This window comes from Simochromis diagramma, unplaced genomic scaffold (assembly GCF_900408965.1).
Source record: "Simochromis diagramma unplaced genomic scaffold, fSimDia1.1 OVJJ01000617.1, whole genome shotgun sequence".
Lineage (NCBI taxonomy): Eukaryota > Metazoa > Chordata > Actinopteri > Cichliformes > Cichlidae > Simochromis > Simochromis diagramma.
Window position 1 is genome coordinate 1,638,164 of NW_024386953.1, and position 24,498 is coordinate 1,662,661.

A 24,498-nucleotide genomic window follows, 5' to 3' on the forward strand; every position below is an offset into this window, starting at 1 on the left:
ACACACACACACACACACACACACACACACACACACACACACACACACACACACACACACACAGCATGAATCCCCAGGTGTCTGTTTATTATTAACACATTAACACTTTACACTTCTTGTCACTGTTCAACATCAACAGCACATCTGATTTTTTTCTCATCCAAATGGAAACACGAGTTCATTACAGCACTTCAAATACACGTTCCCATAAAACTAAACACAGGGATGATGGAATTCTGAAAATCCAGTTCAATAACAGCTGTGGTGATCAAACCAACATGAATGCCGACTAACGGCTGACTAAACCTTAAGGTTAAATCTCAGACATACTCAGGAGTGGGAGATGCTGGACACTGATTTCAAACCATTAAATAAAAGGCTAAAGAAAAAAGGACGGTCCTGAAGTCTATATGTGATATTATCTTCCAACTTTGAAACAATCAGAGGTGACGGTACAGAGTTTGGACAGTTCCCTCTTTAACTGGTTTACAGCAGGAAACACAGACGGAGCAGGTTACAGCCATACACTAATTCAAACCAAACATTCACTTTAAAAGCTGCAATGAGATTATGATTCTAATGCTGATATCACATTGTTAAAGATGCTTTAATCCTGGAATACGTGACCTGTGAAAACACTCATCACAGCTGAGGTGTTGTCACTGCATGAGCAGGATCTTCAGTGGGTTCCCAGTGAAAACTCTCCCAATAATCACGGTCTGCGTGGAATCAGTCCTGAGAGTGCAACAGCTCGACTCACAGCAACAAAAAGCTCAACGTGCTGTTTCATGTGCAACAACAGCCTTAGTTTGTGATCTAAACTCTCAAAGATGGAGACGTGCATGTGCATAAAGTCTCCTTTGATATGTGAGCATGTGTGACTGAACTGGCAAAGTATGTGACAATGCATCACAGGTGATGTACGGGGACTAAAAACAAATGCTTGTTTAAAAAGTTAGAATAAAACGGTGAGAACCTCGTCACTGTGTAAGATGGACACTTACAGGAATGATCACAGTTGTGATCGAGCAAAGAAACATCGCAAAATATCTGGCAAAGCCGACTGGATGTTGTCTCACTGAGTCAAAGTTACAAAACCTACATTCTGTATTTCCAGACAGCCAAAGCATTTATCATGAGCTGTACCATGTGATAAGAGATCTGACATATGTACAGCGGAGTAGTGCTCCACCACTGGGGAACCAAATATTCATACTGAGCTTAATCAGTTTAAATTCATTTAGGGTGTAAATGAGCGATCGCAGTGTCGCCCGAGGTTAGGGCCAGATTTAGTGCTAGTGTGAAACCTTCTGCTGGGGTTCACCAAAGAGGGCAAAGCTCCACGTTCACATACGAAGCTGCCACCAGATTATTTCAATGATTACCTGCAAAGAGCAACACAGACGACTGGAGCGAGGTGTGTCCTCACAGAAACAATACAGTGTAAGCACAGGTTTTACACACATCTGTGTGAAAGCAGCACAGCAGCTGATGAATGAGAGCAGGTGGGGCTCGGGTGGAGCTCGTTTCCAGAGGATAGAAAGATGATCCAGGGAGCAGTGAGCTGTAAGCAGCATGCGAGAACTAATGACGACAGTCACACAGACAGACGACTTTATGTCCTTAAATCCAGCGAGACGCGATCATTTATTTACGTTTGATTATATATAAACTTGTGGGCGACCGATGATGCACCTCTGCATACACGTAACTGCTGCATATGAAAATATTCTTTTGTTCAGCTTGATCTGACCTTTGTGAAAATGTTTGGACTGATTGTGTGATATCTGTGTTTCAGTCTAAATGCAAAGACCAGGTTTGTGGGTATAAGCCCAGGAATATGCTCCACTTCACAGGGACTAAACTACAGCTCATACACAATAAAGCTTCACAAAGTGCCACCAGGGGGAGACAAAACACTGCACTGGGGCTCATGCACGCCCACACAAACACAGAGGCGGGATCACTGAAGACTGTGCTGGATGGGCCGAGGCCCGATCACTCGTCGAATCTTCCCTCCAGGATGCTCTCGAACGAGAAGGGGACAAACTTGAAGCCCTGGCCCGAGTAGAACTTGTTCTGGAACTCAACCCTGAAAGAAAAAGAGAGAAGACTGTTTGGTTAAATATCCACACAAGCATGTATGAAAGTTGTCCCGTTAAAGCCTTTTTAAACTAGTCAGAAGCTCCACATGTCTCCAGCGTGTACACCCAGAGCTGGTTCCTGTCTGTATGCCGTTTGTTTTAGCCCCGCCCACAGAGGCTGTTTCTGTACTTGTGGCTTTAAATGAAACAAGCCGCTGCTGCCCACACCCTTTCCAGTGCTCTGCCTTTCCAGCCATTCCCAGCAACGGAAAAGAAGATAAAACTCAAATTGGGAGTTTGGATTGAACCTAAATGCAGACACAATGTTATTTATATAGCAACAGTGCACAGCAACAGTCATCTGAAACCCACAAGCAGCTTTGTGATGTTGGTCAGTTACAGCAGGAGGAGGAAAGAAGTATTTATGTGTTATTATCAAAGCAAACTCAGTGGGAGGAGAGTGGACGAGAAGCGATCTGAGTTTTATTTGGGCTTTAAAGTCAGTGACAGTTTGGTCAGAGATGATGAATGACCCGACCAATCAGGTCCGAGGGCGTTCTCACAGCTACACTTCGTTTACTTTGGTCCAAATCAGCTGATGAGTTTGTAAACTTGTAGCGTTGTAGTTGCACACTTCACTTCCTGCCTAGCTCCTGGAGTTTGTTTGGAGCCGTACCATTTTCACTTAGGGCTGTACTCATTAATGTCTGTGTGTTGAGTTATTTTGAGCGGACAGCAAGTTGACACTGTTACACAAGCTGCACACTGACTACTTTACATTGTATCAAGTGTCATATCTTCAATGTTGTGATGAAAAGATTTAACAAAATACTTTTTCTCACTTTTGTGAGATACAGCGTGTACAGGGACGTTTAAATGGAGGAACACGCCCTCAGCTCATCCATTATTGAGATATTTATGATGAAGCAATCAGGTGCATCAATAAGTTGACAGCCAAAGCCATTGTTCCAGAGACAACTCCTTTTCCAAACATATTCTTCATGCACATCGGCTCTGTTTTAATCTGGGACCTTCTGGTGTGGTACCGGTACAATCGTTCCATTGCTCTGACTGTTGCAAACAGAACACACTGCAAAGAAGTCTAGAAACCTGCAGCACGTGTATTGTATGACCTCAGAGCTTCAGAACATCACTTCTGTTCAGGACAAAAACAAGTGAGGATGATAAAATTCATCTGGCCGTGTGTGTGAGGCATTCCAGTAAACCTTCCCACACAGCCGCTGAATTATTCCCTGACCAGCAATGTGAAAAGGATGATCAAAAGTGAGTGAGTGAGTGAGTGAGTGAGTGAGTGAGTGAGTGAGTGAGTGAGTGTGTGTGTGTGTGTGTGTGTGTGTGTGTGTGTGTGTGTGTGTGCGCGCGCGCGCTCTACAGGCTTTAAAATAAAATGATGAAGCAGGTCAGTTTGAGACTTCGTGTGTCTGATACTTGGAGTTTAAAGCATTTAAAGCACATGATTGTGAAATAAAACTGCTAGAAGGACCTGACGGTTCACTCCGTGTGACTCACCTCATTACAGTCTGTCACGGGCTGACTCAGTATCCAACCAGCCGCTGTGTTTTTTCCACAGTTAGGATTCTGAAAGCCTCCGGCCCTGACAACCCGTGATGACTTCATTTAAGAGGAAAAGCTAAGATGGTTGCTGGCCTCGGTCAGCGAGGGAGTGCCCAGGAATGTTTCCCGGCTGTGGCAAATATTTGGCCTTCCAGAGATGTGAGAGGGCAACACTTAAACAGAGGAAAGAAACGAGCGCTCCTCTCATCTGCCTCGCCACGCTGCCGTGGAAACAGATTCCTGAGCCTAACGTGCGCGACGCTTTATGGACTGTGGTGTGTGAGTGTGTTTGTGCAGACAGCTCATCAGAATGTGTGTGTGAGGCGTGAACAGCTCAGGGGAACATGGAGGCTCACTTTGAACATCATCATTTCCACTCAGTCACTCAGCTGTGTGAAAAATACTCCGGTGCTCCTTCTGAAGCTTACAGAGGTGTGCTGAGCCGACACACTGACGCGTCATGAACCTGTGTGTCCCTGTGGGTGATTGAATAAGAAATATCTGAAGTTGCTCCAGACTTAGACACGAACAAAAGTGATGTACAGACATGGCCCAGGATGCAGGAGAAACACAAAACATCACAAACAATATAAACTGACTTGTTCACGTCCAACACTAACTGTGGCTGAGCGTGGGGAGGTAGATCCAAGTTAAATCCACACTTTCACATTCAGCTCTCTTCCACAACCATCTCCTGCTTCTTCCTTCTCCCATCTGTGGATAAAACCCTGAGATACTTGAACTCCTTCACTTGGGGCAGCAAATCCACTCGGTGGGCGCTCCACTGAGGACCACAGCCTCACAAGTGCTAACGCAGTACTCGGGTGTGAACCGCCCACTGTGACCAAGAGGTCATCAGTCAACAGAAGCACCCGTCTGAAACAAGTCCGACTCACTGCAGGACACCACACACTGCAGACAGCATAGTTTGAGGAACTTTCAGCAGATGCTGTGACGTTATTGTCAACCCTTCTGGGGATGATACTCGTGCACGACCGCCTTAAACACCTAAAGTAACTGAACATCATGATGTGTACCGTTCAGACATGCTGGGAAACAACGTGTTTCTGTCACGTATCCTGTTGCCTGCTGAACAAACTCTCCGTGTACGAGTCGCGCAGCTCTCACAGATCATGGCGGGACTGAAAAGCCAGAAGTGCCAACTTTGTAAGAACAGATGTCATCATCTGTGACATCATACCTTTGCTATAACAGGTCACATGAGCCAGACACACACACACACACACACACACACACACACACACACACTTAGATTATGGGGATGACATCATTATTGGAGGCTGCCAGTGCTGCCCCTCAGCCTATGGACGCAGCTATGGTATGAATTTGAAAATCCTCAGTGGTTTTCAGATAAGTTGACCTTTGACCTCTTTAGGTCGTCGGGATTCAAAGTTGTCCCGTTACCTTCTTCTTAAGTTGTCATATTCACTTCAGGCTGCGCTCAGCAGGGGGTCGCCATGGTGAGTGCCCCATGTGTGCGGTACACAGGTAGGACTAGACAACACAAACTGAAGGACTGTTCAGAGTGTGGATGTAACACAGCTGTGCTGGAACAGCGTCCACCTCAGCTTCTTATACAAATCAGCCTGAGAGGAAAGGCTGAGCATTACCACTGTGCCTCCGTCCAACAAAAACACAAAGGCCATCCTCTCTGAACAATGATGTAAGCTCTGTGTGAAAGCAGACGCGAAGGATTAAAGAAAATAAACAAAGCTTTCACAGAGCGTTCCTTTTTGCAGCAGACCAACTCTGCCAGCCTGAGCGGTGCTGTGGTTCGTTTGTAGACAGCCCATAAACGACTCTGTAAAGCTACCAGCTCAAACACCAACTGTAGTGACACGTGTGGACAGGAACTACGGTCAGCACCTGAGTCCTTCCAGATCTCTGATGAGCTTAGTTTGACTCGGCTCACCTGTGTCTTGTTTTCCACAGCTCTGCCCACTCTCGTTAGCTTGTGTGTGCATTTAAGCCCTCAGTTTCCACGCTTCCTTGTTGTGTTGTAGTGCCAGTGTGTTACCCTGTGAGTTTTGCCCACTTGCTCCCAGGACTTCTACCCGACACGAGACAGTAATGTCAATTTCATCATTAGACGACGAGTTAAAGTTATCGTGCTGTCGTCTGTAAGTCTGACAGTTTTGTGCGACTCTTCCGACTCGTCCACGGAGCCACCTCACTAAAACGCACCAGAGCCTCCAGCAAGCAGACGTCAGTGAGCATGACAGGAAAGACTAATCAGCCACAGCTGTCCAACACTACAGTCCCCACATTACAATACATGCTATCACAGAGTACAGGTGAGCATCCACACTGTGCCCAGAGAGGATGCACTGAAGCGCTGCGGTGGATAAACGGAGTTCTTACAAAACACATGAGGTGAAACCTAAGTGGTGCGCCTCAGAGGTGCTTCCTGCTGGAGACACCGGTGTCCATTTCCCTTTAGTCACAGCTAATGATCATGGTTTCATGTCATGTGCTCTGTACTGGATCATCTGTCACTTCCACCACCTCCTCATAGGCCTCTGCAATATTCTGTGATTTTCAAAATAAACGTCCTCACAATCAGCTAAACTACAGTATATTCATTTTTAGATTTATCACCTAGACCAGGGGTCGGCAACCTGCGGCTCTTTAGTTCTTACAGTGCGGCTCCGCGTGGTTTGGGAAAATAAATTAGAAGTGTTTAGCTGAAGTGTATTTTATTTATATTAGTTCTTTTTTAACTTTTAGTTCTAAATTGGAAGATTATTGTGATATTGAAATCTAAAACTAAAATTATATTCTATTATTTTTTCATCGCTCAAAATAAGCGTCACACTCGTGGAAGCCGAAACGGCGTGCATTTATCGAGACTTTCAACCCCACGTAGGCCAATTATGGATCTTCGGATCCACATTATGTCAGCAGCTCCACCGTGAACTATGTTAAAACAAACAGCGCTCACGCCTCACAGACGACAGCTTACAGTCCTGCGTAAACTGACTTCGTACAGCCCCGATCTGCAGACGCTGTGCGCAGAGGTTCAGGAGCAGAAGTCCCGTTGTAAACATATCACAGCAGACCTGACGATGTTTGCATGAACACGCTTTTCAGCTTCTCTTTACTGACCACTTTTCACACACGGTTGCTGTACGCACACAGCCGGCTGTAGCTTTGCAGCTCACAGCCCGACACACACCAACACAACAACACAGAGAGCACAGACTTTAAGGCGGCGAGGCGTGATTGTGGGTGCTGCTCAGGTGCGTCCGCCTCCCCTGCAGCAGCGCTGCAGACCACGCCCCGCCACACACATTAACCAGGTAAAATACATATTTAAGCTGAATTTTGCAAATATCTATTTTTCATTTTTCAGCAGCATAGTGCTTTTTTCCCCAGTTATTTTTAAAAGTCAGGTCAAGGCTCCAAAAGCCCAAAGGCGATATAAGGGGGTCGGCTGACAACAGTTTGTGTTTGCTACATGGATCATTTTAGTTCAGCTTTCCTTTTATATTTCTTTAAGAGTTCAAAATGTGTTAATTACATGAATAAAATGTAATTTTCTCTGTAGCACTTCATGGAGTTCATAATAAATTCATCTACGTATTTTATATTCTTTACATTATTTACATTTGATCTTTTACATTGTGTATAATGTCTGTTGATTGTATTGTTTATTTTAATATTTGTGTACAGCGCTTTGTGACTGCCTGTCTGTGAAAAGCACTTAATAAATAAACTTTACTTACTTTAGTTGTTCACACAAAGCATAAAGGTAAAAAAACAATATGTACAGTGTTATCTTCATTTTCATGTCAACAAGTATTTGCGGCTCCCAGAGTTTACTTTTGCGTGGAAACCGGCTCCAAATGGCTCTTTGGGTGTTAAAGGTTGCAGACCCCTGACCTAAGCAATCATAGACGTGTGCTGCAGCGTGCAGCTGCCAGCCAAAGCACGATTACACTGCACAGCTGAAAAATTTCACTGCTGTGTAATGTTTGACATTTGCTGTATGTCAGTGTAGTTGGATTAGCAGGGCGGAGTGCGTGCTGGGAGGCGATGGAGCTGGAAGGTGTGTAAGGTCCTCTGGAGTTCGGTGTGATAACAGTTCAGTAAACCAGTTTGAGAAGGTCCGATTCTGCTGGAATTCCTCATGAGCTTTGGCAAAAGTACCCCCGTGTGTGTGTGTGTGTGTGTGTGTGTGTGTGTGTGTGTGTGTACGGGTATTAACATGTTCATGGGGACCACAAATTGGTGGTTTACTATGCTTGTGGGGACAAACAGGCCTCGTGGGGACCAGGATTTGTTTGAAGGCATTTTTGAGACTCAAAATGTGGTTTTAGTGTCAGGGTTACAATTAGGTTATGGAAAGGTTCAGGGTCAGGCATTCATTTTTAATGGTTAGGGTTAGGGGCTAGGGAAACCATTATGTCAATGAGATGCTATAAACACACACACACACACACACACACACACACACTCGTGTGTTTGTTTTCCATCAGTGCGGGACTGTTTAGACACGAGGACAGTTTACTTTCTGCTTTCACGTGCCATGCATGGAGCTGCCTGTGAGTGGATATTTTCTGCAGTCAGAGTAATCATCTTATGATCAAGTCTGTGTTGATTCAAACACGCCAACACTGCACTGGAGTCGTTCTACAGCTGGTACAGTTATCAGGCCTCAAACAGAAAACCTGGGAGACCTTTTGTAAAGATGGCTCCAGCAGATTTTCAATCAGGGCCAAAGAGCACTGAAGATGCTCTGACAGTAACACCGTGTTACTGTTGGTTTTGTCTTCATTCAAATCATAAATCAGGGGTGGCAAACTTACAGGCCCAGCAAAGCTGGACAGACATTAGGAACTAAACAAAGTGATGCTGGTTTTTCCTTTCAGCCGTTGTTCATTGTGGAGGACAAAAGCTCAAACGTGTCTCTGACCTCATGTGTGTCCTCCCTGCTCGTAGCAAACACATCAAAATAAGGCTTTTATGCAAACACTGAATACAAATTTGCTTCCTTGAAAAAGACGTTAAAGTTACAGTTCAGTATTGAATATTACATAAAACAAAAGCTGGACACTGTGTGTCTGTCACACCGACACAGAGGGGAGCTTCCCTGGTCCAGATCACAAAGTGACAAAGTGACTCTGACACCCCGTCACAGATACTCTGTATTTGCGTGTAAGTGCGACTCTAACCAGTGCAGACGCAGGGCATGCAGGAAGGCTGACAGCCCCTCCATCACGAGCAGGATGGCGACTGTTAGCACGGCGAAGAATGCGAAGATGATGGCCAGGCCGAAGAACCCGCCCCCGCTCCTGGAGGAGAGGCCGAGGTGCATCACCATGGACCAGAGCACCTCCGAGAGCTCTATGCAAACAGTCGTGACAACAAGGTTTACAGTGAATATCCAGCAGTAAACAACATTACTCAACATAGTTCTGTTTCTCTGAATGTTTATGATCATCAACAACACAAAGCTGTGTGAGAGTCGCTACTAACGTGCATGAGCCAGGCTGAGGGCCCACAGGCGCAGGTAAGAGGCTGTGTTGGAGATGCACCCCAGGCAGTACTCTATGGTGTGGATAGCCTGGTGGACAGCTACATCGCCGAAATCAAACTGTAGTGAGAGAAGGAACAGCGTGAGCACAGGAGTGTGTACATGCAGGAGGTGTGACCATAAAATCGAACCAAACATTGGCCCAGTTTCTCTTCAGATTAACTTCAGATCACTTCCTGAACGTGTTCACGTGTGCTCTCACAGCAGATGTAAACTACTGTTTTCAGCAGGCTTCAGGACTTCTTAGTTGGAGAATCCATCAGGTTAGAAGTGTATGTAGCCCCATACAAATAAGCCTGTCTTCATGATGATGACGAACTCTCTGACCACACCTTGTTCTTTGGATCAATGTTGAACATGTTTCATTGTTTAGAATCTGAGATGTAGTTTAGGAAGCAGAGCATGCTGCAGGGTAACCTTTGTTTATGTAGGAGGAAGCCCTCACACATGCTGTGTAGCATAACTCAGCGAGCATGCTAATCCAGAGAGCTGGGAAACAGCTACTTCTGCTAGTGACGAGCTGCTTTGACCTCTGCCTGTGACTTCTCTCATCAGCTTTAAAACAAAGAACAGAGAAGTTTCTTCATCCACAGCCAGATCACAGCTCAGGGAGGTGTTTGTTTATTGTAAAGCCCGCGCACTTCCTCCATTTTCTCCATCCTGGAGCGAGGCTAGCCTTTCCTGTGTGGAGCGAGCAGGGAGGGGGAAACATGGCAGTCAAACGCTCCGTGTAGCTTTTGTTCGGTTTTGCTTGGCGCTGATCTGATTTCCTCTTTCCATGCTCCCCTTTTGTCTTTGGATCAGACAAATGGAGTTCATGGAAGCAGGAGTCATTGTTCCCATTCAAAGGATCACTAATGAAAAACAGAAGTATGAATACGAGCATGCCATAATGGCACAAAACACTGAGGCCAATGACTGAATTGGAAACATTTCCGCTGATAGTGGAAACAAAAGGTAGACTTCTGCTCAGGTGACAGCTTGAAATTTGGGCTGTACCTGACTGACTATGGACGCAGCTTTAGGGGCGAAACGGTGAGATGGGGGCAAAAACTCCGGTTGTGCAGAAGTACAACTAGATGGATTTTAGTGAAAACTGACCCTTGACCTGTTGCTCTTTGATCTGGTCACAAAGTAACAACTGTTGCTTCATCTTTTCCCAGTTACTGGATATCTAAACACGTTCTGCGTTTTTCCATAATGATGACTGTGGCTCTGGATGAAGAGCAGGTCATCATTGGAAGGTTGGTGGTTTGATCCCTGCCTGCTCCAGTCTGCACACCAAGTATCCTTATAAAGTGCTTTAGAATAGAAAAGCTCTATATAAGAACTCAACACACCTGTCACAGGGCGAGAAGCTTTTTCACTCTGTCATGCAAACAAACATGTACCTTCATCCATGCATGCCTGGCAGTTCAGGATTAAAGCACATTTAAACAATTCAAACATGACAAAAACCAAATGAAGCAAGCCAGCATTCAGACATGCTCAGGAAACGTTAAACTCTGAATCTTACCGGCTCTTCCTCTGAGTGCTTGAAAGTAAGCAAAGGTGAAAGGTCAGTGGTGCGATCCACAATCAAATCTTTCAGAAGTTTTCATCACCCAGATTTACTGGGACATGATCCAAATGAGGACGTGTGTGGAACTCATCAATAAGATGTCTCGCTCGGTAACCCGTACACAATCATTCAGTTCTGTCATGTTTATGATGTGAATGATGTGGATGATGTGTGCCGTGTAGACGAGCACACATCATTCTGCCTAAATGAAGCCCTCCCTCAGGCTGCCTCTTAATAAGAGCTCAGGTTTGTTCCCAGAATGCTTAGGTCTCATACACAACTGTTATTCTGTGCAGGTTTTTAAAAGTGACGAGTCCCTGTAGTGTAAACTAAAATTCAGATATTACAGTCATGGTAAAAAGAAACGACACCTCTAACATCCGTGAATCCCACCTCAGTGAAGAGCACGGGACACGCTGCACTATGTCATCACTCATTTAACCTGAAACACTCTTCTTCCCACTTCATGCACAGATGTCTGAAGGTCCCACCACAGCATGTCAGTCACTGACTGGGCCATTACGACACCTCCAACTCCTGCTGACCCCGTGTCATCCGAGCTTCAGCCGTCAGACAGGTGACACCTCACCTGACGCTATAATACTTTGGTATACGAAGAAGTTTATGGTCAAGTCCTTGGCTGTGAGATGCTCAGGCTGCAGAACAAGCTTTATGTTTTTTTGCTGTCTCCCTGAGCATTGCACGGACTTCCACTTTTAGGAAGACTGTGGCTTTGTGTTAACATACAGCGTAAAGCTTGAAGGCCAAGTTCTGCTTCGCAGAGGTGGTCACACCTGCTGCTACTTAACCTGCTAAAGGCTGAACTTCCTCCACTCACTGCTTCTGCAATTTAGCTTCATTCTTGTCAAATAATGACACGGTGTAATATGTCACATGCTGTTGGTCGTCTGAGGTTGTGTTTACCTGCTAAGGCCAGATGATTCTGTATTATGTGGTGACTAGGGCTGCTCGATTATGGCAAAAATGATAATCACGATTATTTTCACTGACATTGAGATCTCGATTATTTGACGATATTTATTTAACAATAACAATGTGTTGAATAATGACTTTAAAAAATAATATAAAATAGTGTGCAAATACTGATAACAGTGCAAATGTTTGCAATATAAGAAATAAATGAAAAATGTAAACATCTATGTTTAGTGAACTTTGCAGTGTTGCTCTGTGGTGCAGCTACGACACTGTAGCAAAGTTTACACACTGTGTCTACTTGATCCACGTCTGACTCAAACCCATAATGTTTCCACACCACTGAAGTTTTTTTTACCTCTCTTTTCAACCAACCCCTGGGCCTCGGACCGGTACCGGTCCATGAGTCGTTTGGTACCGGGCCGCGAGAGTTGAGGCTCAGGTGTGAAATGTATAGTTTTCCGGGTTTTTATCAGTTGTCAGCGTTATTTTGTTATCGTTTTTATCGTTTACTCTGTTTTCCTGGGTCTTTTCACGTGTGTTATGAATAAATCTTCTTTTTTTCGGTACCGGTACTAGTTTTATTTTGTTGTATTTATCCGCGACACCTTAAAGGCCGGTCCATGGAAATATTGTCGGGCATAAACCAGTCCGTGGCACAAAAAAGGTTGGGGACCGCTGCTCTTAATTGTTGTGACATGTGTTCGAAATGCAGAGAGGTGCGCTCGATTTGCCACATGGAGCAGCGCGAGAGTAAAGCATGAGGGAGGGGCTAATAATCGGCTCAGTCATTTTTAATGATCGTTGAAAGCCCAGATCGTAATCGAGATTAAAATTCGATTAATTGAGCAGCCCTAGTGGTGATGTGTAAAACCTTTAAAGTGGGTGTCCTGTCTTCTTACCATGACTCAGTTTTTAACAGGAACCTCCCCTCTTTGTGTTTCCTGTCTGAGCCACAGTGGAGTGACGCATTGATATGCAGAACCAGCTTCCACACCACTTCAACTTTAACTCGACTTCCAAACAGGGATGTGAGAGTTGCATCGCATGGACCCACTGTGCTTTTCCACACGGTTCACAGGTTTGATTCTCATATTAAATCCTCAGGATCTACAAGTAATCCTTCTAAGGAAGCCAGGCGGATCTCCAGAGAAAGTCCCAGAACATTACATATTTACTTTGTGAATGGATGATAAATGCAGCCTTGCTAACTGTGCAGTGTAAGTCATCACGACAAAAACACTCAAGATTTATTATGAAGAGAAGCCAGAGACACCTGACCCCTGTGTCACTGACTGAAACAAAGGGGGTGGTTCTCGTTCATATTTATGTTTCTGAAATGGAAAAGCCATCTTTTTTCATTTGCTGTGATCATGTCACTCTAATATCTCTATAAAGGGATATTAGTGTGTTTATTTCAGTCCATTTGCACCTGAAATAAGCAGCCATTGCTCTGTATGTCCTATCTGAAACATGGAGCTGCATCTGGTTAAATGGCAGTCATGCAACATTTTGTGCTTTGTGACGTCTGGGCATCTGTGGGAGCCCAGGGAATAGTCAGAGCCTATATGACGCTGAAAGCATCATTCACATCACAATCCTACTAAAATATATATATTCAAAACAGAAACCAATTCAAAGCAGAATCTGAGAGAGGACAGAATGTGGCAGTGATGAGACTCACCTCATCGCCTTCTTCTGAGTGCTGGGAGAGCTGGTCGTGGTCCATGATGCCAGCTTCGTCTTCTGTGGGCCCGTTGCCCACCCGCACCCCTCCAAACTTCTGCGTGCCCTGTTGAGTGAGTCCGGTGCATGATGAGGACACGCCTGTTTGCTCTAAAGACTGCTCTAGATTCTCTGCAGGGGTTTCTTCCCTCTTCTGTGACTAGATACAAAAGCCACAAGAGCTGTGTCTAGCTTAAAGCAAGCCTTAGGATGATGCTTCCTTCTTAATTTACTCCAATTTGTAAAACAGGACACCCAGAAACCGAGAAAAAATAGATATATTTACCACCTTATCAAGTATAATGGTTCAAATTTCAATAAGCAATCGTTCACTGGAGAGCAAAATAGTCTCACTGGTTCAATCACAGCTGAGCACAAAGACCTGAAGACCCGTCCAGCTAACTGTAGCTGTACAGCTCCCAGAACTCATCATCATTCGTGTGAGATTTACAACTGCTGGGAAACAAATACTGGAGCATGGCTAAAAGCGTTTTTGTGACCTTGAAGTAATCTTAAATTTGAAAAGCAAAACCTGCAGTTTCACCATGTGTCCAAAGGCTGTGTGTGATAATATCAGCTAGCTGTAACATAGCTAACCTACATGAATTTGGGAAGGTGGTTTAATGTGACAGCACAGCAGTGCCAGTCACCTGGCAGCAAGGTTGTGGGTTTGAATCCACTGGTGCCTTCAGTTTATAGGCTCTCCCTGTCCTCCCACTGTCCAAAGGAGGCGTGTTAGCTTTATAAGTGATTTTAAACTGGCTGTCTATGTCAGCCCTTTGAGAGCTTGGCAAACCTCGTGGCCTCTGGGTCAAGAGGAAAACTACGGTGTCATTTGATGGTTGGGATTTTCTCTGAACGATTGTCTTTCCCTCGCAATATAACGATATAAAAAAAATGAATTGAACAATGGGGCTGGAATCATTACTGTGACAGCTGTGTTCTGCTGATAATGACCACAGTTTTCCACTAATGGTCAAATGTCCCTTTGACCAGACAGGCCTGATGGGAAAAAGTCCTTCTTGTGGCTAATTTGACCAAATTAACTGAAGCATCAGAAAAGAGCTGCAGAGACAGTCAATTTTCTGATGAGCTACTCAGTTTGGATCATTTTGGCTCATGCAAAACAAACAAACAAACAGTGAACTATCTGTCAGAAAGCAGAGTTATCCACAGCGTGTGACTAACAGTCATTAGTGAGCGAGCGTGCAGACTCACGCCACACTCGGCCTGTCACGTCCACTTTGAATGGCGACAGTGAAAACACTTAGTCTGACACTTCATAACTGGGTTCACAGCCCAATGACATCAGTCTTTATGATCTATGATTGCAGCCAGCTGGCTAATCTTTTCTCGTTTGCTTAAGTAGTCACAAGTGTTTGTTTCGCCCTCTTCAGACAGTTTGTGCTGTGCTGCTGTGCTGAGAGCAGACTGTTTGTTGGTGTTAATAAATAGAAACTCCTTTTCTAAACTAATGTTTGCCATAGTGTTGCTTATTGGCCGTCTTCTCCCAGAAGAGAAGCATTCAGGCAAAGTACTGTGTAGTGAAAAACAACCCTGCTCCTAAACATAGAAATCAGTACAAACTAAGCCAGTTAGGTCTGTTCAGACATTGTTGATAAAAACCTTTAAATACATGCAGAAAGTTGCATAGTCCACATTCACCTCTCTTACAACGTGTGAGCATGTATAACACTGCTAAAGCTAATCTGCTCTACATGCAAAGATCAGGTCCCACATGTCACAAAGCTACGAGTTATAAAGAGTCTTTGTGAGGTTTTAACTCTGCTGATCTTCAGTGGAGTGAGATCCATAACCAGTGAGAGATATGAAAGCTCCAGGTAGCATATCTACCAAGGTAGCACTCGGTAATGGTCGTCATCATTTTGGATAGAAAACTGCCAAATATACAGTTAAGACAACTGAATCAAAGTATCATCGAATTTTAGGGTGTCCTTTGTCTGTTGAGTAGTTATCGTACATTTCTCGCCAAAATATCAACGTTTCCAAAGCTGGCTTTAAGCAGTTTTCATGGCAGCACAACCAACCACATTACACAATACAATGTGCATTGAAATGAATGACAGGAGTAAGAAAACAAAAGGTTATATCAAAGGTTATAACTTAACAGTAACTTAACAGTAATGAAAGATAGAAGTAGGGATCTAGTTGTGGTCAGATGCACATACCAGGTGCTTTTTCCACAGGTGCTGACGCCGAAGCACCATAGTTTTCACAATCAGCATACAGGGAACACATGCAAGGGCAATCAGCACCAACAAAACCTGGATCGCCACCTAAAGATTCAAAGAGAGAGGTTAATTAAGAAATGAGCATTGTACAAACAGGTCTTGGTCTAAAACAGTACCACAAACTGTAAATACAGAGCACAACACAACAGATTGTCTGTTGCATCTAAACACTGACAATGAAACCCACAAGACGTCAAAATACGAGCTCTGCTGTGCTTTAAATGATTAAAAACCTAACATGCTCTAATCGATCACATGTAACTAAAAATAACAGAAAAAACTACAACTGCTGCCAGATCTTCACCTTCATCTTGCAACAAGAACTGATAACTAACGAACAACTAATGTTGTTAAACAACAGCTTGTAGTGGCAGATATCCAAGAAAGGGTCTCCCGTATGAAGAGTTGGACAGCACCAGGCCCCGACATGGTTCACGCCTACTGGCTAAAGAAGCTGACTGCACTCCACGAGCACCTGGCAGCACAAATGAACCAGCTGCTAGTCGATGAGAGACACCCAGAATGGCTAACCGAAGGCCGGACAGTCCTGATCCTCAAGGACCCCCAGAAGGGACCGGTCCCCTCCAACTACCGACCAATAACCTGCCTCAGCACCACGTGGAAGCTCCTGTCAGGCATCATAGTGGCTAAGATGAACAGGCACACGGGTCAATACATGAGCGAGGCACAGAAAGGGCCAAGAATACCAGAAGCGCAAAACGCCAGCTACTGGTTGACTGAGCAGTCAGCCGAGACCAACCTGTGCACTGCCTGGACTGATTACAAGGAGGCCTATGACTCAATGCCCCACACCTGGATCCTGGAATGCCGAGAACTGTACAAGGTCAACAGGACCCTGAGAGCCTTCATCAGGAACTCAATGGGGATGTGGCAGGCAACACTGGAGGCCAACCTCAAGCCCATAGCACAAGTCAGCATCAAGTGCAGGATCTGCCAAGGAGATGCGCCTCAGGCAGCAGAAACCTAAGAAAGAGGAGGGAGACGAGGAACCATCATGGAAGGACAGGTCTCTGCACGGTATGTACCACCGGTAGATAGAGGAGGTGGCTGATATCTAGAAGACCTACCAGTGGCTGGACAAAGCTGGACTGAAAGACAGCACAGAGGCACTAATCATGGCAGCACAGGAACAAGCTCTGAGTACAAGATCCATAGAGGCTGGGGTCTATCACACCAGGCAAGACCCCAGGCTGTGTAAAGATGAGACAATCCAGCACATAACAGCAGGGCGCAAGATGCTAGCAGGGAGGGCATACATGGAACGCCATAACCAAGTGGCCGGCATAGTGTACAGGAACATCTGTGCCGAGTATAACCTGGAAGTCCCGAGGTCAAAATGGGAGATGCCCCCAAGGGTGGTGGAGAATGACCAAGCTAAGATCCTGTGGGACTTCCAGATACAGACGGACAAAATGGTGGTGGCTAACCAACCGGACATAGTGGTGGTAGATAAACAGAAGAAGACTGCCATAGTGATCGATGTAGTGAATGACAGCAACATCAGGAAGAAGGAAGACGAGAAACTGCAGAAATACCAAGGACTCAGAGAAGAGCTGGAGAGGATGTGGAGGGTGAAGGTAACAGTGTCCCAGTGGTAATCGGAGCACTAGGTGCGGTGACTCCCAAACTAGGCGAGTGGCTCCAGCAGATCCGGGAACAACATCTCTGTCCAGAAGAGCGCAGTCCTGGGAACAGCTAAGATACTGCAGGACCCTCAAGCTCCCAGGCCTCTGGTAGAGGACCCGAGCTTGGAGGACTGACCGCCTGCAGAGGCGAGTGGGGAATTTGATGTTTTTGGTTTTTTAAAATGAGAAAATCCTAAATAAATTCAAACTTGTGCACTGAATTATTTTTTTTAGTCATTAAAGATGAAAGATGCTGAAAAAAACAACTCAAAGGAATCATTAAAAGCCAAAATTACCATGATTTTAAGCCCCGTAATGAATGTATATACCTGACCCCAACTGTACCACTAGAGCGTTTCACTAACAACAAAGCATCTGTGCAGGTTGTCCATGTTCATGTTTTAAGGTGGAACTGTTGTATACTGTGTTATAGCCAACAAATGAACCCCACTAGGTGCCAGCAGCACAACCATCATACTGAGAGGTGAGAATGATAAAGAATTTCAAATCACACACACACACACACACACACACACACACACACACACACACACACACACACACGGAAAATTATCACCTCGATTTAAAACTGCAAAAAAAAAATCAACAATTTAAAACCTCGGCATACTGACAGAACGCCACGACCTGCACCTTTATGAGAAGAGATGGTATCAATAAGCAAAGCTCAAACTGCTCCAAGCTGCTCTGTTTGTTTTTGTTCTACAGTGAAGCTCGACCTCAAGTTTCTGAAAAAAGGTCATCGGGAAAGTAAAGCACACTGAAATATCTGTTTGCTCTGTAGAACTGCTGAGAGAACGTCCATGCACGACTCTAACATGTCAGTGTGATGCGGATATGTTAGGAGAGGGTGGGTAATGGAAGGAGCACCTGTCCCTCGTAGAGGCGTTTGTTGGTGGGGTCACCGTAGTTGAAGAGACACATGTTGATAAAGTGGATGAGCAGGCTGGGAGCATCCTTGGAAGTCCGGGCGGTGTAGGCTGTCCACTTGTAGAAGATCAGCAGGGCAAGGTAGCCAAACAAGCTCGACATGAAGACAATCTCTGGGATGAAGCCCAGGAAAATGTTCAGAGGCTTCTTGAAGTACCTGCAGCGCAGTGAGGTCACACATGAACAACAGAACAGCATGGTGCCTGTTTGAAAATGATCAGCTGTGAATATGAAGCTAGACGGCACACAACCTTATTAGTTCTAAGAAAAGTGTTTGAACATTCAGTATCAGCCCTCAGTGTGACTCTTACAGGTGGTTGAAGAGGCTGAGAGACACTCCAAATATCATGTGGATGACGCCCAGGATGACGGACATCTTCATCTTAAAGGAGTTGAGGAAAGTCAGCTTGTTGGTGGCAATATTCCAGATCTGCAGAGAGCACACAGCAGGTTCAACGAAGAGCACACGCAGAGCACCCTGCTACTCTGACACAAGTACAAACAGGCTGACATACAGGTCTGTGCTGACCTCTCAGTGACCTCAGACAGATGGTCTTTTTTAAAGGTACAGTTGTTAGTTCATGAAACATCTCTGGAGCTGGATATGAGGCGATATGACCAAAAATATTTATCACGATATACATCTGAAAATTTGCGATAACGATATAACTGACGATATAATTGACACGAGACAAAATACTTTACAACTCCACAACTTTATTAGTGCAAAAAAAACCCATCAGTGTATTTTCACTTAAACAAGCAGCTGTTTTTTATGTGCATTAAAGTTATATAAACTTTAACAGTGCAAATGCAAATTCCTCGCTGACAGTTTAACCAAAAGGCATTTCCAGTGGAAACTGGCCGACATATCCTCAGCATAACCATGTATAATATCCACAAAACTTAAAAAGAGGTTATACACACACAAAATTATGTTGAAGCACAGTACGTATCACTCCGTGAGGCTCCGCCTACGATAGCCATAATGCTCCGACAATCCATCAAGCGGTGCGGCTTCGTAGCTTAGCAAAGTCGTACTGAAACATCTGACAGATTTTCGAGCGCCGTGCACATAAAATTGTTTCGAGGTCAGTAAACACAACCAGAATTCATACATAAGGCACACGGGATTATAAAGGGCTCTGTTGACTTTCAGGAAAATCAAAGGATTGATTTTAAGTGTGCCGTATTTTCCAAATAACACGGTAATAACGACGGCCCGCTAGCATGCGCTACCAAAAATAGTGCTTTGTTGTGTATCTGACGGACGAAAGCTAAACCAGTTCCACACCAGTGATGCTGCAGCATTTTTACAAACCAGTTCTGGTTCATCTGTTTCACTCAACGATCTGCTTTCGCCCTTCTCATTCTCCGTCGCCGCCATGCTTTTTCCGCCATGCGCGTTTTACCCATATTCTATCGCCATATTTCATTTTCTTATCGTTGCCCAACATTATACCGGTATCACCGTGAACGGTATGATGTGGCCCAGCCCTACTGGACACTGCAGTTTTCTCAGACAGGGTTCAGGGGCAGGTGACTCATTGTGTCACACGGTCTCACATCTGTGGGGTGTTTAATCATCTCTGTAACACAGTGAGGACCGACAGCTATGGAGCTCTGACAGGATCGATTGTTGCTTGGCTCACAAACTGGATTATTGGCATTCCTATCACTGATTTCACCAGCCCAAGATGAAATGAGCAGGTTGTCGTGCACTGGAGACAATTAGAGCCGGCAATTTGATTTAGTTGTTACAGTGAGTACATGTATTGTTTACCGGGTCAATTCCGAGTGGATAAGGTCCACCGAACACGCCGGGAATAGCAGGATCTAATTGGAGAACTGCATTTCCATCAAGAGTCTCAGACCTAGGACAGACGGAAGGAGAAGAACTACAATCCATGCTGTAAGATGAGAAACAGTTTAGAGCACGAACCTGCCACACACACACACACACACACACAGGCCACTTCATTAGTTACACCTCGCTAGTAACAGGTTGGACCCATATGATGACGTTGACTTCCTGTCTTACTTTGACAGTCAGTTATCTTGTGTTTTGTATAATTAGCTTTGCTGCATTTAAATTCTAACACTCTTAAATATGAGAGTTTGTGCAGAGATGCTCTCCTGCATGTTATTAACTTACTGCTACCTTCCTGTTAGCGCTGACATCAAACAGGCATTTTCACCAAAGAGCTGCTGCTCACTGAGATGATCTCAGCAGACCGTCTGACACAGCAACCATGCCGTGTTCAAAGTGTGATTGGCTGATTAGATAACTGTTAACAAGCAGCTGAACAAGTGCTCCTGACAAAGTGGCCAGTCAGCAGATCCCTGCCGGCTCTGACTACAGAAGCCTCCTTTAGGTTCCTACAGGCTCACACGCTGAACTGGATTACATGCATCAGATTCGTTTTTTCCTCTGAGTCTGTGTTTGTGCTACTGTTGGTAATTTTAAAGGTTTAGCTGTTACGTCCCAGCTACAGCCGGGTCGTAACAATAGCGTTTTCGTCTGGTAGTGGTCACAAACAGGAAAAGTGGAAATCTAAACTTCATTTGTGATGCAGAAAAACTGGAAGAGCCCGAACTCACGTCCAGTTGGCTCCTTTGGGGCCAAACATGGGCCTGACACTCCAGCCAGACCCAAACATGTTGAGTGACTTAGAGAAACAGTCATTGTAAATGACGCCTGTGTAGACGGAGAAGATCCCCATCAGGAGGATGATGTAGCGCCCAGCAAAAATCATGTTGAACATCTACAGAAGCAAACAGAAAACACTGGAATATGATGCTTCTGCTCACTGACTGAACAACGATGATTTACTATACTGGATTACTTCTACTTGTGTTAACGTACCTCATTGTCACTCTTCTGGGCGAGGAGGCGACTCTCTCGAATGACCAGGTAGAGGGCAGCGCAGGTCATCAACAGGCCGTGGCCCATGTCACCAAACATGACAGCAAACAGGAAGGGGAAGGTGATGATGGTGTACGGAGCTGTAGGCACACAGGGATCCAAACAACCATCATCCAACTCTGCTGCTGAAACTTCTCTAAAATGTTTGGCTAGAAGCAAATTTTACACACAAAGTAACGAATCCTTTGTAACAGAACCAAAATCGCTCTGTTCGTTTGGTTGACACTCGATTAGTTTGGTCTGAACACTGAACTGCTGCAGAGTCAGGGAGAGCTTCACATTCACCAGAGTCACAATCACAAGTTTGAATGAACAGTCATTTCAATATGAGCCAATGACCTGGATTGATTTCCCGGTAACTTCCGATGCCGTAGGCGTCCACAATATTCTGGAAGCCTGATGTGAACTTGTTGGTCTTGTTGAAGGTGGGTGGAGTCTGTTTGGTCTGCATCCTGTTTAGGATGGAGGGCACTGTTGATCCACTCCTCTCCTGTGAAATAAAGCCTCGTTTAGAAAACCTCAGACCTCAGTGAGTTCCACAGTCACTGTGACCTCGCCCTGTACCAAGAACATGGCCATGTTCCTTATCCACAGGTCCACAGACCAGTGAACGCCGTCTTTACAGCTAAACACAGAGCATCTCTCAGATGCTTTCCTCATCCAACTATCAGCGGTCCCCAACCCCCGGGGGCTCGTTTGGTACCGAGAATTGAGGCTCGGGTGTGAAATTTATGGTTTTCAGGGTTTTGATCATTAACTCGGTTTCCCTGGGTCTTTTCCTGTGTGCTATGAATAAATCTTCTCTTGGTACTGGTGCAAGATACCACAGTTTGTGTCTCGGTCCTATCATTTTATTTTGTTGTATTTATCCGCGACACCTTAAAGGCCGGTCCGTGAAAATATTGGTCCGTGGTGCAAAAAAGGTTTGGGACCACTGAGGTAACTTATTAGTCTAAAGAGGGAGATTCCCCGTCAGGTGTTCTTTAAGCATTACGCAGCTTTCTGAGGCTTTTGTTGCCCTGTGCCAACTTAAATGTAAAATATGACATATAGAAGTGTTTTTCTATACATTTCTTTCCATTCTGCTCAGACATCTCTTATCTCTGCTATGCAGATGATATTCAGCTGTACACTTTGTTTCACTGAAAGTGCCTAGACACTGTGAACGGTGGATGGCAGACAGTTTTCTTCAACTAAATCGAGACAAACTGAAATAACTGTCTGTGCAGCAGAAACATGTGTGTCTGGGATAAAGGAGACACTTGGACGTGGTGGTTCTGTGGCCCGTGTGGATGCACATGTGAAGACTCCTTCCTGTGTTTATCATCTCAAACATAAGCTGCACTGTGTCACGTCCTGAACTGGAAATGATTATTCACGCTGTTGTTTCATCACATTTGGATTCCTGCAGTGCACACGTGTCTTAGCAAAACCTCCGTAGAGCGTTTGCTCAGAATGATCCCGACAGGCTTCGACAAAATCCTGATGCAGCTGCACTGGCTTCTGGTTTATTTCAGCGTGCAATATAAGATTCTTTTATTGACATGGATTGCGTTTCATGTGCAGGCACTAGTTTATATCAGAGAGCTTCTGCACCCATGTGTCCCTCGTGGTCCTGTGACCAGGGCCGGCTCGCGGCGCCCCACACTGAGCTGAACACAAAAGGATCAGAGCCGTGTGTTCAGTGGGCCCACGCTCTGGAACTCTCTCTTCGGACTTCAGATCAGTCGCCTCCAGTTAAAAACATATTGTTTTAAACCTGTTTTGTATTCATGTTTCTTGTTTTTTATGCATTGTTGGCTCTTGTGAGGCACTTCGTGACTGTATTTCTTAAAAGGTGCCATAAAGTTTTACTTACTTACCGCTGGGTAGTAACTATGGGAACATTTCAACAACATCATCTGCTCTTTGCACTTCTGATTAGATGCAAACTGTACTTGGTTCACCCGTATTTATACATGTGTAATGACAATAAAGTTGACTCCTAACTAAGACACAGCGATTCTCTTTGGAAACATTCTAGTTTCTTTTTGCTTACTTGATCCCAACCTGAGTCCAGGTTTGTGACCGTGGGTGTCTGTGGGCTCAGATGCACAGCACGAGAAGCAGAACAGAGAAATGTGCGACAGGCTGCAGAGACAGGACCAAACTCACCGTTCCTCTGCGCAGAGCAAACTGGATAGAGTCCAGGTCTGAGACAGGACACCACACCTCAGCTATCAGACACTTCTGCGTGACGTCGATGTTGCAGAGGTTCAGCGTGTGGTAGATGGCCTTCATCTTCCTCACCTTGATGAACCACACCCGCACGGTCTTAGAAGCAGCCTGCAGCACTCGCTGACGGTGGTCCTCGGTTTGGTTCAGCACCTACAGCAGCAGCGTGGAAGGATGTTTCATTCTGTTAACCTGACGCACGGTTCTTTGATTTTTCACGTTTTCTTGTTGAAGTTTGAAATGTGCAGTTTTAGCAGTGCAGAAAACCTACGTCATATTCATTCACACAACTTGTATTTCAGTGTACTGCTCGGCTCTGCTGTGGCAGGGCGTCTGGCAGCATCAGACCGGTGCAGACCTTTCAAGCAGAACAGGCTTTTTTCCTGTCTTAATAAGGAGAAACGGGGGAACCACAGCACATAAAGGACGCGGCTCTTTCAAAGATAAGACGTGTAGCACAATGCAGCCTGTCTACACTACAAGGGCCTTTGTAATTTGACTGGAAATAAATGTTCTCAAGGAAAGGTGCAGGAGCCAGAGCGTCTCATGGATTTCATCTGGTTTAGTGAGCAAAAGAAGTGCACAGCTAACAGCTCTGCGGCTTAGACAGGCATCTGTCCAGGGTCGACTCCTCCCCTCTGCTTTATTTTTACAAGACTGTAAGCATTTGGCTGATGCCTGTAGAGCACACATAACTTACCATTTGGAGGTCATCGATGCGGCTGTTGACTCCAGCCAGCATCTCCTTCCTCTCCTGCGGGGTCTCTGGGCAGGGGTAGAGCGACGCACGGAACCTGCAGGAACGCCACAGTCAGTCTGACCACACAGCGTGCAACACACCGGTCGCAGCAGATGGCCCCGCCCCTCCCTGACTTTATCACAGGCCATGTTACACTGGACATATCGTACATTTCACTAGAATAAGATCAAAGCCTTTCGTGACGACAGACAGACGGGACATGTGTGTCACTCTCTACAGAAAATGTTCCACTCTGTGGATTTACAGCTGTCACACAGCGCTCACATTCCCACCTTCACTAGCACTCAGCTGTGATGCTACTATGTGATCGGGAAACC

General features: G+C 45.2%; 1 protein-coding gene across 4 annotated transcripts in view; it reads right to left on the minus strand.

Moving 5' to 3' along the window:
• Window positions 1-98: 98 nt before the first annotated feature.
• Window positions 99-24,498, minus strand: part of LOC120737749 (V-type proton ATPase 116 kDa subunit a1-like) — a 29,635-nt gene continuing 5,235 nt past the window's right edge. The window contains exons 9-22 of one of the 4 annotated variants that reach the window (XM_040038606.1): window positions 24,122-24,215; window positions 23,362-23,574; window positions 21,547-21,697; window positions 21,148-21,287; window positions 20,883-21,046; window positions 20,065-20,155; window positions 18,593-18,711; window positions 18,222-18,438; window positions 15,625-15,732; window positions 13,395-13,595; window positions 10,733-10,750; window positions 9,159-9,276; window positions 8,855-9,026; window positions 99-2,092 (exon numbers count right to left, since the gene is read on the minus strand). In XM_040038606.1, the coding sequence (XP_039894540.1) occupies window positions 1,999-2,092; window positions 8,855-9,026; window positions 9,159-9,276; window positions 10,733-10,750; window positions 13,395-13,595; window positions 15,625-15,732; window positions 18,222-18,438; window positions 18,593-18,711; window positions 20,065-20,155; window positions 20,883-21,046; window positions 21,148-21,287; window positions 21,547-21,697; window positions 23,362-23,574; window positions 24,122-24,215 (1,900 nt within the window). In that variant the 3' untranslated portion in view covers window positions 99-1,998. The remainder of the gene's footprint in view (window positions 2,093-8,854; window positions 9,027-9,158; window positions 9,277-10,732; window positions 10,751-13,394; window positions 13,596-15,624; window positions 15,733-18,221; window positions 18,439-18,592; window positions 18,712-20,064; window positions 20,156-20,882; window positions 21,047-21,147; window positions 21,288-21,546; window positions 21,698-23,361; window positions 23,575-24,121; window positions 24,216-24,498) is intronic. The other 3 variants (XM_040038608.1, XM_040038607.1, XM_040038609.1) reach the window with 3 other exon arrangements.